This window comes from Nannospalax galili, unplaced genomic scaffold (genome assembly GCF_000622305.1).
Source record: "Nannospalax galili isolate Female #2095 unplaced genomic scaffold, S.galili_v1.0 scaffold629, whole genome shotgun sequence".
Lineage (NCBI taxonomy): Eukaryota > Metazoa > Chordata > Mammalia > Rodentia > Spalacidae > Nannospalax > Nannospalax galili.
The window spans coordinates 1,312,626-1,327,587 of record NW_008360323.1 but is presented as its reverse complement, the minus strand read 5'-3'; the positions used below and the strand labels follow the sequence as shown (position 1 = coordinate 1,327,587).

The window sequence follows — 14,962 nt, the reverse complement described above, 5'->3', positions numbered from 1 at the left end:
GATTAGGGGATCATAGAAAAACCTCAAGTGAAATCCCTACATTTTCAGGAAGAAACACAAGACACTGAGGTTGTAGGGATCTAAATGTCTTTTAGCATATAAATATTAGACACAGAAAACTTACAATAGGTATCAAAAAACTTTACAATCTGTACATTTTTTTCTTGCAGCTCTATTACATTATACATCTTTAGACAGAAATTCACAAATGGTCAGTAAAAAGTGAGTCAGTTAACAGAGAAGATGAGAAATGACATTATAGTTAATTGACAGGATTCATCCTTATTTTGGCAGATGCATAGCTCTCCAAACACTTCAAGTTAGTCAGAGAAACAGCTTTGCTTGATAAACCAAAAACTTGTTTCAGATTGTTATCAGACTGCACCTGCTCCTGCAGCTCAGTGTGAATGATATCAACATACTTTTATATACACTGTCCTCACTGGACTATAAGAACTTGGGCTGAAACTGCTTCCTGGTCATTTCACTCTTGTGTTCATTCTGCAGTGCAGGAAATCATCCACTCAGGGACTATGACCTTCTGAATTCCTATGTTAGAGATTTACATAAAAACTAATCGGCGGGGGGGGGTGTCTATTTTGGATGGTGAATAAGAAAAATGGAAAAAAGTGTTATCTGGTGTTTAAAAAATTTAGCTTTATACCTTTTTTTTGGTGCATGTCATTGGAAAATATCAATAGTGAAGAATACAAAATTTGAGGCTTGTCATATAAAACAAGCAACAGTGCTGCCATAAATGTATGTACCAGGTAGTAGACACTGCCTTGAGAATTTCTGGGCTTAGATGTAAAAAAGGATAAATCTGTGTGTAAAGTGATTCTTTAAAACTTAATGAAACATTAGCCTCAAGCCAGTTTTATGTCACTAAAAGTAAAAAAAAAAAAAAAAAGTGCAAATGCGCAATGGTCTTTCATCAAAGAAACTTCTTAAATGATCTGAATCCTTCAAGTAGACAACACTAGATACAGATTGCATTCTTATGAAGACTTGGTGCTGCTGACTTTATTTTGGAAACTTCTTTTGTCAGATTACACCCTAGGAAGTTGGTCACCCTGTGTGTGAGTTAGCATGGTACCAGGCTTGCCATGCATGGAAGCCACATCTCTCCAAAAAGAAAATGATCAGGTGGAATTTAGAAAGCTAAAAAGAAGCTGACAAAGTTTGTGAATAGCTTGACAGGCAACTGGATGAACCCACAGATTATTAACATATATTCATAATAGAATACTCACAGGATGTTACTTGTGGTTTTGCAAAACAGTACAATTTATACTGTAAGTAATTTGCCTTATGACAAACAGAACTATATTTTGTGAATTTGTGTAAATTACTAAAAGTTGTTTGATTCACTTCTACATTTTATGAAGGAAAAAATCCAAGCTACGTGCACACCTGATAATTATATATATATATAGTTCTATACATATGTACATACTGTCCACTGTTTAAGCCATCGATTCCATTTAGCTTATTTCTAAATAGTGATAGTGAAAACAGTTTGACCACACATTCAGTTCAAAACAAAACCTTAGGATAGTGACTTCAAGAAAAGAGATACACGAGGACATGTAGAATGAAACATTCTCCAGAGTCTGTTTCTTTTAAAAAGCTACCAATTCTTAATTCCATCCAGTGTAGAAGGTGAGGACAAACATGTTTGCATTGTTTCTCTTAGTTAATTAGCCAGTCGTGCATGAGACTGCAATAGCTATTTCTGGGTAGTGAGTTTGATTTTGTTTTGTTTTTTTTGTTTGTTTGTTTGTTTTGATCTTTTTGAGACAGAGTCTCCCTGTAGCCCAGCTGTCCTGGAACTCACTATGTAGACCAGGCTGGCCTTGAACGCACAGAGATCGGCCTGCCTCTGCCTCCCGAGTGCTGGGACTAAAGGTGTGCGCCACAATGTCCAGCTTGATTTTGTATTTTATGGTGACTGTAAGATCTAGAATTATTCGTTGACCTGCAATTGGGTAATGTCAAGTTTAATTAATAGGCCCATTGATGTAAAGCTATGGCTACATCACATCGCTAGGAATTCACTTCCAGGTAGGTATGCTAATGTGCTTAAGAGCAAGTAAGGAAGGAGGGGAAGAGACTCATTGATACATCTGAGGTAGTGAAGTAGGAACCGGAATCATGAAGAATGCCGGCCTGTCAGAGTCACTCCACTTTTAGGGTATTGTTTTCATTTTGAACGAGTTTTGAGTGGACCACAGTAAATCTCTCAGTTTGCAGAAACCCTGGGGAAGGAAATTGAGTTGCTAGAGATTTTTGATCTACATAAGAATCAGTAAAGCAGGCTGTCTGAGACACTCTCAGGAAACTTGTAGTCATATTTTAGCACACTTTTGGTATTGGTTCCAGGAAAGAAAGAAAGAAAAGGTTTAATGCGAGTGCCAAATGTTTTGCATTTGCTGCCCTTCTTCCCTTTGGGTCAGTGACTGAAAAACGATGCCGTGTAGTCTGGATTTTTTAGGTGGAAAAATAGCATCAGTAGCTGACTTCCTTTTTAAAGACAGTTAATCTAAGGTTGCCTGAGCCTCTGTAGTCTTTTGAAGAGAAGTCTCCAGTACACTGGTTCACAGATGTGCTCCTTCAGTTTCTGGATTAAGAACAGTCACCCCGCTCCATTTGTGCTAAGACATGGATTAAGAACAGTCACCCTGCTCCATTTGTGCTAAGACATGATTGCTTTTATCAAGCTTAAGGGATTCTATTTTCTTCTGTGCGTATTTTAGTTGGATCTTTAGGGCATCATTATCTGCTTTCAGAGTGTTTATTTCCTAAAGGGAAAGGAGAGTAAGGCATATTAATAAGGTGGCAGTGAATAGCAAATCAGTTACAGTATCAAGAGCATTATATTTGATTGGCATCTCCTATTCACAGTGGTTGAGAATTAAAAACTATTTTCAAAGTAGTTATTCTGCCCTGAATAGAAAATAACATGTTAACTATCAAATGAGCATAGGCAAACAGCAATTACTCTTTGTTATCATATCACAAATGTGAGTGGCTAGCAGACAGAATGAGCCATTCCAGGGCAGTGGGTGGAGGAAGACTCATCCTTAGGATATTGTGTAAAAGGCATTTTCACTTGGCAGAAACAAAAAGTTAGGTCTGGTCTACTCTGAGCTGTGAAAGCAGTGCTTGAAAAGTCTCTGAAGTGAGATGTTACAATTTAACCTAAGCCTCCTCCCTGCCTCCAGTTATTGAAAACAAATATGCCCCTTTGATAGATGCATTTTGCCTCACCCCTGGACTGGGACTTAGTGTGCTAAGGCAGTAGTTTAAGTATAGAGCCATTGGTTGATTTCCAGGCTTCTGATTTTGAGAAGTGTCTGAATGGATTTATGCAAGCAAAATAATATATGGTCAATTCTGGTTAATTGTGCATGCCCGGGGTTGTTTCTCAGACTGAATTATCTAGCATGCACTCCAGTAGCTTATCTGAGATATTGGGTACTTGCTGTGAGCCTGACATGCCGCATGATAATAGAATGTGTTACCCTTCAACACATACACCTGGAACATAGATGTCAAGATGTAAATTTATAGAACAGAAAATGCTGACATGTGGTTTCAGATTGGAGATTTGAGCCCAGGTATATGTAACCCAAAAGTCTGAGTTTGCTTTTTTCTTTTGTCCCATGCTGATTCAGAGGTATACCTACACTGAAATAACATGTACGAGTCAGCAATCCTTATTACATGCTATTTGACAATAATACTAGTTTAATTTGTCTCATTCATTGTGGATTGGGCAGTTGGATTACAGATCAATTATTGTAGGATCTTAATGAAAAAAACAGGACACATGACCCTCTAAAATGTACATGGTGAATTCTTTTGGCTTATTTGATGTGGGTAAAAGTAAAGAGAAGCAGCTGGGAAGCCTGTGAGAGAACTTCCTGTCCCTGTGTGACTGGGTAGGAATGTCTCTGTCACTTGTTCCTCAGCGTTGCTGACAACCACATTGTTCCCTGTAACAGGCATGTAAAATAGAAACTTTTCAGCCATAGTGTGGGATCCCAGCCCCGAATTTTGCAGAGGAGCAACTAGGCATGAGAAATGTCTGAGATGTCACTCTACTTTTAGCATGTTCCTTTTTCATGTTTTAAGGTTGCCATTGACAGTTTTCACTCCTAAAGAAAAAGGGCTTTCTGTAACTCAAGTTTGGTTACCTTCGCAACTTATTTCCTATCATGCACTTAAAATACTTTAAGTAAAATTACTTCTTGAGTAAGAGAGTTCCTTTCATTCAAAAAATGCTTCGCTCTTTTGTCCTATGTTCTAAACCATGTTCTGAATTCATTCCAGGCACCAAATCAAGAGTTCCACATACATTCTCTTGATTTCTGACTGTCTCTCCGATGCCAGTCCTGAGGGTCTGGCAGGGAAGGAACAGTGCTGAGAATGCTGGGAATCCTGAGGCCTCACTGGTGGGTCAAGTATATAGAATTATATAAGGTGCATTAGCTAGGGGGATGTTGGGTATGTGTTTATACTGATAAGTATCCCAACATGGTAAAACCTTGATGCTTTGTGGGGGAAAGGCAGGAAAGCATTCCTTACCTTTAATAAAATGAACAATAGTTAAAGCTAGTTGTAATAATAAAATGAACAATAGTTAAAACTTCTTCCCAGCCTCTAAAATGACTTAAATTACCTATTATTGGTAACACTCTTCCTCCCTCTTTTTTTTTTAGAAGAAGCATTTCATTACAGCTTTAACATACTCATTAACAGTTTCCAGAGCAAAGATACATCTCTTTCAAAAGTGGCTATAAAGTTTTTGGTTTGCTGTTGAATACTGAGTTCAATATTGTATAACTGTATTAATTCAACAGCCAACCTAAAAAAATTTTTTTTAACATGCTAATGATCAACTTGTTTTGAATCTTCACTTCTTACATTTTTCCCTATGAGTTTTGCTTCAGTAGGAGAGCAGAGCAAAAGGAAGTGAAAGGAAATGTACCTGCTCCAGCTCTTGGTAGGTCGGCAGTCTGAGGTGACGGAGCTCCTCTTTTGATTTTATGAGTGACTCTTTATTCTCCCACTTGACAAAAGCCCGCTTTCGGACCAAGACCGGGCTGGGGCATGGAGATGGGGGGCTTGGAAGCACATAAAGAGTATCCTGGGCTGGCTTTCTTGGGGATGACAGCACAAAGTGACCAGGAGGGGTCTCGCTGCTAATCCAAGGCACTGATTCTGTCTGGGTGGTCTTGTGGGCAACAGTTCTCTTCAGCCGAACTGAAATCTTCTGTGAGGACACTCCCAGCAGCATGATGGTCCGGTCCTTACTCTCTTCACTGTGTTCCACAGCCTCCCCATTTTGGAATATAAAAGATCCTTCCTCAGGTGCTGTGGAAAGATAGAACATTTGTTATACTTTTCTAAAGATACTCAAGGTGCTCAGGATGCTCAGCATGTGTCCAAATGAGACCTTTTCTTTTGCAGGAGTCCCTTGTTTCCAAGTAGATCTTGTTCTTAGGAACTAACATAGGGCATGAAGAGAAGCTGAAATCCATCCGAAATTTGGCATCAGGATTTATCCACACTGAAAAAAGGGCATCTTCTGTTTGCATACCAGTTACCTAGAAAGTTGCTGTTTTTACAAGTAAGTTAGACTCCTACCTTTGATACTACAGTTCCATAAACATTTCTTAAGAAAGTGGGATAAAGGTATAGACAGAAATGCTCCATAAATACCTTCTGTGGACTCGGGCTTGAGAGCTCTTATTACTCAGGCTTGGTCAGATATAGGTAGCAATACTCTAGCAGTACATGGTAGAAACTCTGTGGGACTCACTTGTATGATCGCTCAGATTATGTGGTTGCAGAACTAGTTTGATGTATTCTAAATTGTATTGCCCCTATTTGATACTGTGAAGATAAGGACAGACCAAGCAATCTGATTTTCTTCCTTTAGCCATACCTCTGCCCAGGACCCAGTTTGGAAATATTAACCACAAGAAGGAATTCCTTGGAAAAGTAGAGTAATAGCAAATGTTTTTGAGATGGGCTTTAAGATAAACTGGAGGCCACATAAATTTACTTTTTTGCAGAGACCCAGTAATAATTTTGAGCTCCATGCAAAGTCATTAGGTTTTATACATCATTTATTGAACATATTTTGGATTCTGTTTATTTCATTAAACAGAGATGAAAAATACATTCTATGAACTTATGGAATGAAATGATTATGCAAGAGAAGGTGTTTTAATATACAATTTTTGTGCATTTCATACATCTTAATCATATTTAGACCCCTTCCCCTATCTACATGTCCTCATAGCCTGCCCACCAGATTTCATGCATTCTATCATATGTTAAGGCCTATTGAGTCAAGTTTGTGTCCCCAGATATCCCTCAGTGTGTGTTCATCCATTGGAGCCTGTTCAGCCTATTTAGTGTCACTCTCTTAAAGAAGACCAACTTTCCCTCACCTGGCAGTGATCAGCTGCCAATAGTTCCTCAGCTAAGGTGGGGGCCCCTTGCCCATTTCCTCAGTTCTATGCTGGGTTTTTATCTGGTTTGAGTTTGCATGGGTCTTGGGGATGCTATCACCGTTGCTGTAAGTTCATATGAGCAAGTTCCCCAAAGCCTGGAAGACAGTTTTCTTGTGGTCATGTACCACCCTGGCTCTTACAGTCTTTCTGCCCCTCTTCCTCAATGATCCCTGAGCCCTGGGTGGTGAGGTTTAATATAGGAGTCCTATCTAGGGACAAGCACAATGCAGAGAAAGATTTGTATACATTTGTATACTTTTATATTGGTATATTTTAATATTTTAAACTTTTTTTTTTGGTCTTTTTGAGACAGGGTCTCCCTGTAGCCCCCAGCTGGCCTGGAACTCACTATGTAGACCAGGCTGGCCTTGATTCACAGAGATCCACCTGCCTCTGCCTCCCAAGTCTATCTCTGGTTGTATGCACATGTGTGTAAATGCATATGCCTGTGTGCAGAATGAGAAGGGGATTGGAGATGCTGTCTTTTCTCTAGTATATCTTTTTGACATTTTTGCCAGTAATCAGAAGCCTCTAGGTGTGTGGTTTTATTTCTGGGTTATTCTGTTCCATTCTAATTCCATTCTATTCTATTCGTTTATGTGTTCTTTATTGCCAGTGCCACGCTGCCTCGGTTACTTTGGTTCTGTAGTGTGCCTTGATATCAGGTATTGTAATGCCTCTCTATCTTTGTTCGTCTTGCTTAGAGTTGCTTTGGTTATCTGGGTCTTTTGCAGTCCCAAATCATTTTCAGGATTGTTTTTGTGTTTGTGTAAAGAATGCCACTGGTATTTTTAAATATTTTATTTATTATTTTTATGTGTATGAGCATATTGCCTGCATATGTGTAAGTGTACCTGTGTTATGCAATGCCTGTAGAGGTCAGAAGAAAGCTTCAGATTCCCCTGGGGCTTTAGCCACCATGTAGGTTCCCGGAATTGAACCTGGGTCCTTTGCAAGAGCAGCCAGTGCTCTTAACTGCTGCACCATCGCTCTAGCCCCATGCCACTGGAATTTTGATGGGGATTGTGTTGAATCTAGATTGTTTTGGGTAGTATAGATAATTTAACGATTCTTCCAATCTATGAACATGGGAGTTCTTTTTGTGTTTTTGTGTCATCAATTCCTTCCATCAGTGTTTTGTAATTGTCATTATACATAGAGGACCTTCACTTCCTAAGTTTATTGCTAGATGGAATATGTGCTTGTCTTGTGAATGGGATTGCTTTCATGATTCCTTTCTCAGCAAATTCATTATCAGTATATAAAAAGTTACTATTTTTGAATGTTAGCTTTGTATCCATCCACTTTACTGGATTAGTTTATGACTTTTAATAGTGTTCTGGTGAAGTCTTTAGGTTTTTTATGTGTAGAATCATATCCTCTGGAAACAGTGAAACTTTAAATTCTTCCTTTCCTATTTGATCACCTTTATTTCTTACACTTGCCTAATCATCCTGGCTAAAATTTCTGTGCTGTGTTTAAAAAGAGCAATGAGAGTGGACACCCTTGTCTTGCTACTGTGAGATATGCTTTCAGTTGTTCCTATGATATTGACTATGACTTTGTCAGAAATACCATTTTGACGTATGATCCTATGGCTATTTTATCAAATATTTTTCTGCATCTTTTGAGAAGATTATAAAATTTTCATGTTATGGTTTTATAAATGAACGTTCTATATTATAGAATGTTTATTGACTTGTATATATTGCATCCTGGGAATGAAAACAGCATGGTCATGTTGTATGAGCTTTCTGATATGCAGTTAAAATTGGTTTGTTAGTATGTTGTTCAGGACTCTTTACCTGTGCTCATTAGAGACACTTGTTTATTTTCTATTCTCTCTCCCTCCTCCCTCCCTCTCTTCCCCCTCCCTCTCTCTCTCCCCCTCCCTCCCCTCTCCCCCTCCCCTTGCTTGTGTGTGTGTGTGTGTGTGTGTGTGTGTGTTGTGTCTGTATCTATTCCTGTGTCCGTGTCTGTATTCTTGTCAGGTTTTGGTATCAGGGTAATGCATGCCTCATGGAATGAATTTGGAAGCATTCATTTCCTTTCATTTTTGTGGAACAGTTTGAGAAGCATTGCTGTTAGTATTTTTAAGTTTGGTAAAACTCGTTAATGAGGGGCTGGAGAGATGGCTCAGTGGTTAAGAACACTGGTTGTTCTTGCAGAAGGCCCGGTTTCAAATCCCAGCACCCACATGGCAGCTAACAACTGCCCATAACTCTAGTCCCAAGGGATCTGACAGCCTCTTCTGACCTCTATGGGTATTGCATGACATGGGTGCACTTACTTACATGCAGGCAATACATGCATACACATAAAATATAAATAAATAATAAATATTTTTTAAAAATTTGTTAATGAAAACTGGTCTTGGGCTTTTCTTTGTTGAGATATCTTTTACTACTTATTCAATACAAACTTATTCCCTGCTACTGTTCTGTTCATGTTTTTATATCCTTCTAGTTCACTTTTGGTAGGCCATGAGTCTAGAAGTTCATCCATTTCTTCAGGATTTTCCAGTTTGTTAGCATAGTCAGGTGTGGTGGTGCACACCTGTAGTCTTAGCACTTAGGAGGCTGAAGCAAGAGGGTTGGGCAAATTTGAGGCCAGCCTGGGTTACAACTGTGAGCACTAGACCATCTAGCACTACATAATAAGATCCCATCTCAAACAAAATAAAACGAAAACACCATTTTGTTAGCATATTATTTTTCTAAATAACCCTTAGTGATACTTTATATTAATAAGGTCTCCTTTTTCATCTCCAATTTTCATTTGTGCTTTCTCTTTTTCTTTGGTTAGTTTACCTAAAATTTTGTTAATTTTGTCTTTTCAGAGAACCAATTACTTATCACTGATCTCTTGTATTGTCTTTAAAGGCTCCATTTATTTCTGCTCTGATCTTCATTATTTTTTCCTCCTATTAACCTGTTACTTTAAAGTCACTGAAATGCATCATAGATTACTCATGTGAAATCTTTCCTATTTGCTTAATGTAGGTTCTCATTTGCTATAAATTTCCCTCGGGCTGCTTCTGCTGCATCCCATGGCTTTTAGTATATTGTGTTTCTAATTTTATTTGCTTCAAGAAATTTTAATTTTTTTCCTTTCTGACTTGCTCAGTGGCCCATTTTCAACTGTGCTGTTCTGTCTCCATGCACTGTATACTTTCTAAAGTTTCTGTTGTTACTGACTTCAAGTTTCCACTGTGATCACAAAAGATGGAGGATATGATTTCTTTATTTGAAAATTTACTAAAGCCAGTTTTCTGACCCAATATTTGGCCTACTTTGGAGAATGGTCCATGCATTGAAAGGATATGTATTCTGCTACTGTTGTGTGGGGGACTGTCTTGATAGACATTTGATCTATAGCATGCTTTTAATTTTGGAAGATCTTGGTTTCTTCATGTCTGAAGGATAGCTTTGCTGGGTATAGTAATATTGGTTAAAAGTAATTCTCTTTCAGATCTTGGAATATGTCATCCATTCTCTCCTGCCCTGTTAGGGTTTCTATTGAAAAATCTGTCAAATGGGATACTCTTAAGTGTGACTTGACACTTTTTCTTGCAGTTTTTTTTTTTTTTTTTTTTTGGTCTTTTTGAGACAGGGTCTCCCTGTAGCACCAGCTGTCCTGGAACTCACTATGTAGACCAGGCTGGCCTTGAACTCACAGAGATCTACCTGCCTCTGCCTCCCAAGTGCTGGGATTAAAGGCGTGTGCCACCATGCCTGGCTTTCTTGCAGTTTTAAAAATTCTTGAAGGGGTGATGATATCTAAGTGTTAATTCCTCTATTATCAACAGACCTTGTGGTATGGCAGTTTTCATGTGTTGTTCAAGGTACAGATCTGTTTAGCCTACCAGTTGGTCTCTTCCTGAGGTTCCTAAGAAAGCCTGTCTCAGAAAGACAAATGTTTTCCCTCTATGTTCCTATATTTTGCTTATCTTTTTGTTTGTTTTTGTTTTTTGAGACAAGGTCTCCCTGTAGCCCCAGCTGGCCTGGAACTGGCTATGTAGACTAGGCTGGCCTTGATCTCACAGAGATCTGCTCCTCAGGCCTCCTGAGTGCTGGGATTAAAGGTGTATACCAGCATGTTCTTATATTTTATATAGCCATATAAAATCATGTATGTATATAGGAAATAAAATATACAATAGAAGTGAAGATGTCTAGGAAGAAAAGGGGGACCAATGGGAGGGGTGAATAAAGGGAGGGTAAGGAGAATGGGCTGGGGGAGGATATGTTCAATGTACAATACATATCTGTAAGAAAACTAGAAAAAATGCCTCCGAAGCCTTCTCATCAATTTAGGGCAGGGTCTGAAGAAAGCACTCAGCTGCAGCCCCTGCAGGGAATACTTTTTGAGACCTCAGACCAGACTCACACTGTTCTCTACCATTTTTTAATCCTGTGAATACTTGAATTTTTATGTGACAGACTGATGCCCATGTGTGATGTCTTAACTCTTAGAATGCAGGATCCATACAGAAGCGTGTCTTTCACAGTAATATTTGCAGATTTCTGTTACAAGTAGAATGTTACATCCTTAGTTCATCAGCACATTCTTTCTTTGGGGAAAGCAAAATCTCCTTTTCTAAGAACAAAACATCCCCAAAGGCTGAACTCAGTCTGTTCAGATACATAGTATGGGAAAGGATTCAGGAAGAAAATACAAAATTAGTACCTTGCAAGTACCATAAAAAGCAATCTTCATTTCTTATGAAAGCACTTGAGTTTTGATCTGCTTGATCACTGAATGCATAATGATACCACCGAACCTTAAAAGTGATCAAATGCAGAGGGCATGCATGCTTCATGCTTTGTGGACCTACAGGTTGTTTCTAGGCTTTTGTGACTATTGTGCCTTCACCACTTCAGGGAGCCCATTTCGAGAGCAATGATACTAGCATATAGCACTTAGTTTGTGTTAGACCCAATTTTAAGTATAGCTATAAATAAATTCAGTACACACAGGGGGAATGTGTCATTAGGAAGACAAAGAACAGCTAGTCTGGTCTTGTGTTGGATAGCTTCAGTTGTCAACTTGACACACCTAGGAAGAGGAATACTCAGTTCAGGAGTTTCCTCCATTGGACTGGCCTATGGCCATGCATGTCTGCGGGACATTTTCTTGATTGTTCAGTGATGTGGGAGGGCCCAGCCCACTGTGGGTGGTTGTCCTGTGTTGTATAAGAAAGCAGGCTGAGCACAGGCCAGAGGAGCAAGCCAGTAATCAGCATTCCTCCGTGGTCTCTGCTTCAGCTTCTGCCTCCAAGTTCCTGCCCGGAGTTCCTGTCATAGCTTTCTTTAAGGATGAACTGTGATCAAGAATTTTAAGCCAAATATACCCTTTCCTCCCCAAATTGGTGTTGGTCACAGCAATAGAAAGCTGAGTAGAACAGGTCTGTTACCAGAAATGAAACTTTTCTTTTCAGATCTGATTAGAGGTCATAGAACTTTCACTGGATACACTGGCAACAAGCAGAGAGTTTTTGCCTTAGGATCCATGTGTTCTTCAGGAAGTCAAGGAATGAGTGTTTTGACACACTGCTGCCCAGAAGCAGCACACTGCCCAGAAGCAGGGCCCAGGGTAGCTCTGTGAAGCCCACCAAGCCCTTTCTCTAACAGTTCACTCATCTGTCTAATAGCTCTTTGTTTGGCATTTAAGACTGTGGATGGGCTTCTACTTGTTTCTCTACGTTATCTCTTACCTAAACCTTCGCTTTCCTTACTATGCCGTACTCATCCTCAGCATCCCAACAGAGCTTCATGCAGCTCTTCTGCCTTTGGGCTTTTTGCTCCAAGTGTGTTCATCCCATCTGGAATGTTCTTCATTTTCCTCATGACCTGACACTACCCTTCCTTCACGATTTAGCTGAAATTCCACCTTTCTCCAAGAAGCCTTTCCCAGACAGCCCAGAGCAGTGGTCCAGTCCCTCTGTTCAACACAATTGTTGTCGGGGTCACTGCAGCCTACTTGGCGCTTAGCACATGCTCTCCCTGGACTGTTTCTGACCTGCTCCACGGTATGCTATCTTTTCTCCCAACTAGAGATGGTCCTTCCTGCTTCGCTGCCCTTCAGACCTGGGAAGTCTTGAGTAGGCTTATTGCACGGTTATTGCATTTTGATGTATGCAGATTTTCCAATTTAGTCACTAGTTTGAATTTTCTGGCTTAGCTCTAGGTTTTCCTTGCATGATCTGGAATTTTAATCTGCAAGCATATCTTGAGGTTTTTCCTCCATTTTTTCTAGTATCTTTCTGATTTTAGCATTTTAACCATTTTCTCTGCCTGGCCTGTCAGGGTTCCCAGTCTAGGGCACAGTCTTAAATTCATGAACGGGGCTTCTCCTCTGGAAGAAAATTAGGGATAACCCAGATAGTCACTCACCAGTGAATAAGCTTGCTAATAGCTAAGCCTATTTCCCACTACTGGCCCTAAGTAACAGTCAGAAAAAAAAAAAAAATTAAGTGTCCTTACTCAGTTTTTGCAACAAGTCTGGGTCTGTTCACTTTTCATGCATAGGTAGTTTCCATTATACAACAGAAACCAAATTCTCAGCTGTCTGCCTCCTTCTGGAATGAAGTCAAGAGGACTTGTGGTTTTGGCTTCTACTTAGCTTCTCAAAGTACATTTCTGAGCTATGGAGATGTTAGTCTTTGCGAATACAGTTATCCCTTTGAAATTCATATGCTATTTATATACCATATGTTACACCACACACACACACACACACACACACACACAAACACACACACACACATATATCCTATCCTTGGCTTGGGATTGGAGACATAGGGAGATAATTAACTTGAGATGTTATAATGGCCGGAAGTCAGTGTCTGCATTTGGTGTAGGTACCCAGTAACACCCTGACTTTTGTGGCCAGATTCCACTCTGTAATAGCACTTGGGTCTGGGGCACAGGCGGAGAGTTGAAATCCAAGTCACCTGTGGCCTAACAACTGCGGTCAAGGTTAACTGCAACTAAAAATCACAAGGTGATCTTTCCTGCTCACAAACTTCATCCCTTCCTGAATACAAGATGAACATTCCCAATGTCTCCTTACCATGGAGCAGATCTTTGGTTCCCAGTGCACAAAGGTTGGACATTGGCCCCACAGAGGTGATGTTCTCAGTGGGTACTGTTGGGTTCTTGGCTCGCTTCTTGCACTCAAACACGACCAGATCTTTGCACTGTTTATGGCAATTCATCCCGCAGTCTGTGGACAAGATACCCTGGTTAGGAAGTCTAGGGTCTCTTCTCTCAGGTCTCACAACCAGATTCATGCAGTGCTGTCTTGTCAAGCATGGCTGATCTAGCTGCTGGAGCTAGGACACCTGGCATTCCTAATATACCTACCGTTCTTCGCCCTTGGTAAGCTTGTCATAGCCTCGTCAGTGAGTCTCAGAATCAAGCAGTATCTCGTTATCTTGGAGAGAAGAGATGCTGTCTTGGCTTATGTCTTAGGGTATCTTCTGATAAAAGGAAAACTGTCCTAGGCCTTTAGTAATCATCCACCACCCCAGAAGTGATTCCCTTTCCTTGGGCATCCAACATTTCATGCCTCTCCAAGGAGCACTGCATCCCTATTTCCAGGGCAACTTATAAGAGAGGATCTTACACAGGGAGACTGTAACTGGCCACCCAGGTCTTCCTTTCATGTATGGTAACACTTCCTCTCAGGGATGCTCTTGGGAAGCCAGTTTTGACATAAGGTTCTACACTCAGCCAATAAATTTTGGACTGAATGGACAGCTACTATGGCTAAGAAATACTTTTGACAAGAGCCCCGCAGACCAGGGAAAACAACCCAATCAGCAAAAGCTGAGCCTTACCTTTACAGCGATATCCTTGCTTGATGACTCCCCAGAGCTGCAAGGCAAATGAGAATATATGGCAGTCATTCATCTGCCTGGCGTTAGGGTGCAAGCTGGCATTCACTCTTCAATCTTCATCATTCTGCTCTCTATATCCAGGGTAGGACCTAATCTCTCATTTCATGACAGAGGCTGCTGATCCCAGGTCACTGTTCTCCCTAAGCTCACTGTAAGAGCCCTGTGTGACCCAGGCCTCTGCAGGCCTGCTATGGATGAACCACAGCAAACAGGTTCCTTTGGGCTTCACACTCACTGAGCATGGAGTCTTGGGTCAGGAACCTGGGTTTGGAGAAACTATTGGTTGGGTTCCCCTACAGGAAGGTGGTTAGGTTATCTCTTAAGTATAATTTCTTTATTTTTTTTAAAAAAATAACTATTCTTTGACAGTTTCATACATGCATATAATGGATTCTGGTCACATCCATCTTTCCACCATCTTTTATTACCCCCACCAACCCCCTTCTTCCTAATAAGTCACCCTTCCACCATCAGGGTGTTTGTTTCTGCTTTTGCTTTGTGACCTATTGAGTTTAACTAGGGCTGCCTTGTG

General features: G+C 40.2%; 1 protein-coding gene across 1 annotated transcript in view; it reads right to left on the bottom strand.

Moving 5' to 3' along the window:
- Positions 1-11: 11 nt before the first annotated feature.
- Positions 12-14,962, bottom strand: part of Rasgrp1 (RAS guanyl releasing protein 1) — a 75,210-nt gene continuing 60,259 nt past the window's right edge. The window contains exons 14-17 of the mRNA XM_008825291.1: positions 14,371-14,407; positions 13,602-13,754; positions 4,994-5,379; positions 12-2,801 (exon numbers count right to left, since the gene is read on the bottom strand). Of these exons, the coding sequence (XP_008823513.1) occupies positions 2,667-2,801; positions 4,994-5,379; positions 13,602-13,754; positions 14,371-14,407 (711 nt within the window). The 3' untranslated portion in view covers positions 12-2,666. The remainder of the gene's footprint in view (positions 2,802-4,993; positions 5,380-13,601; positions 13,755-14,370; positions 14,408-14,962) is intronic.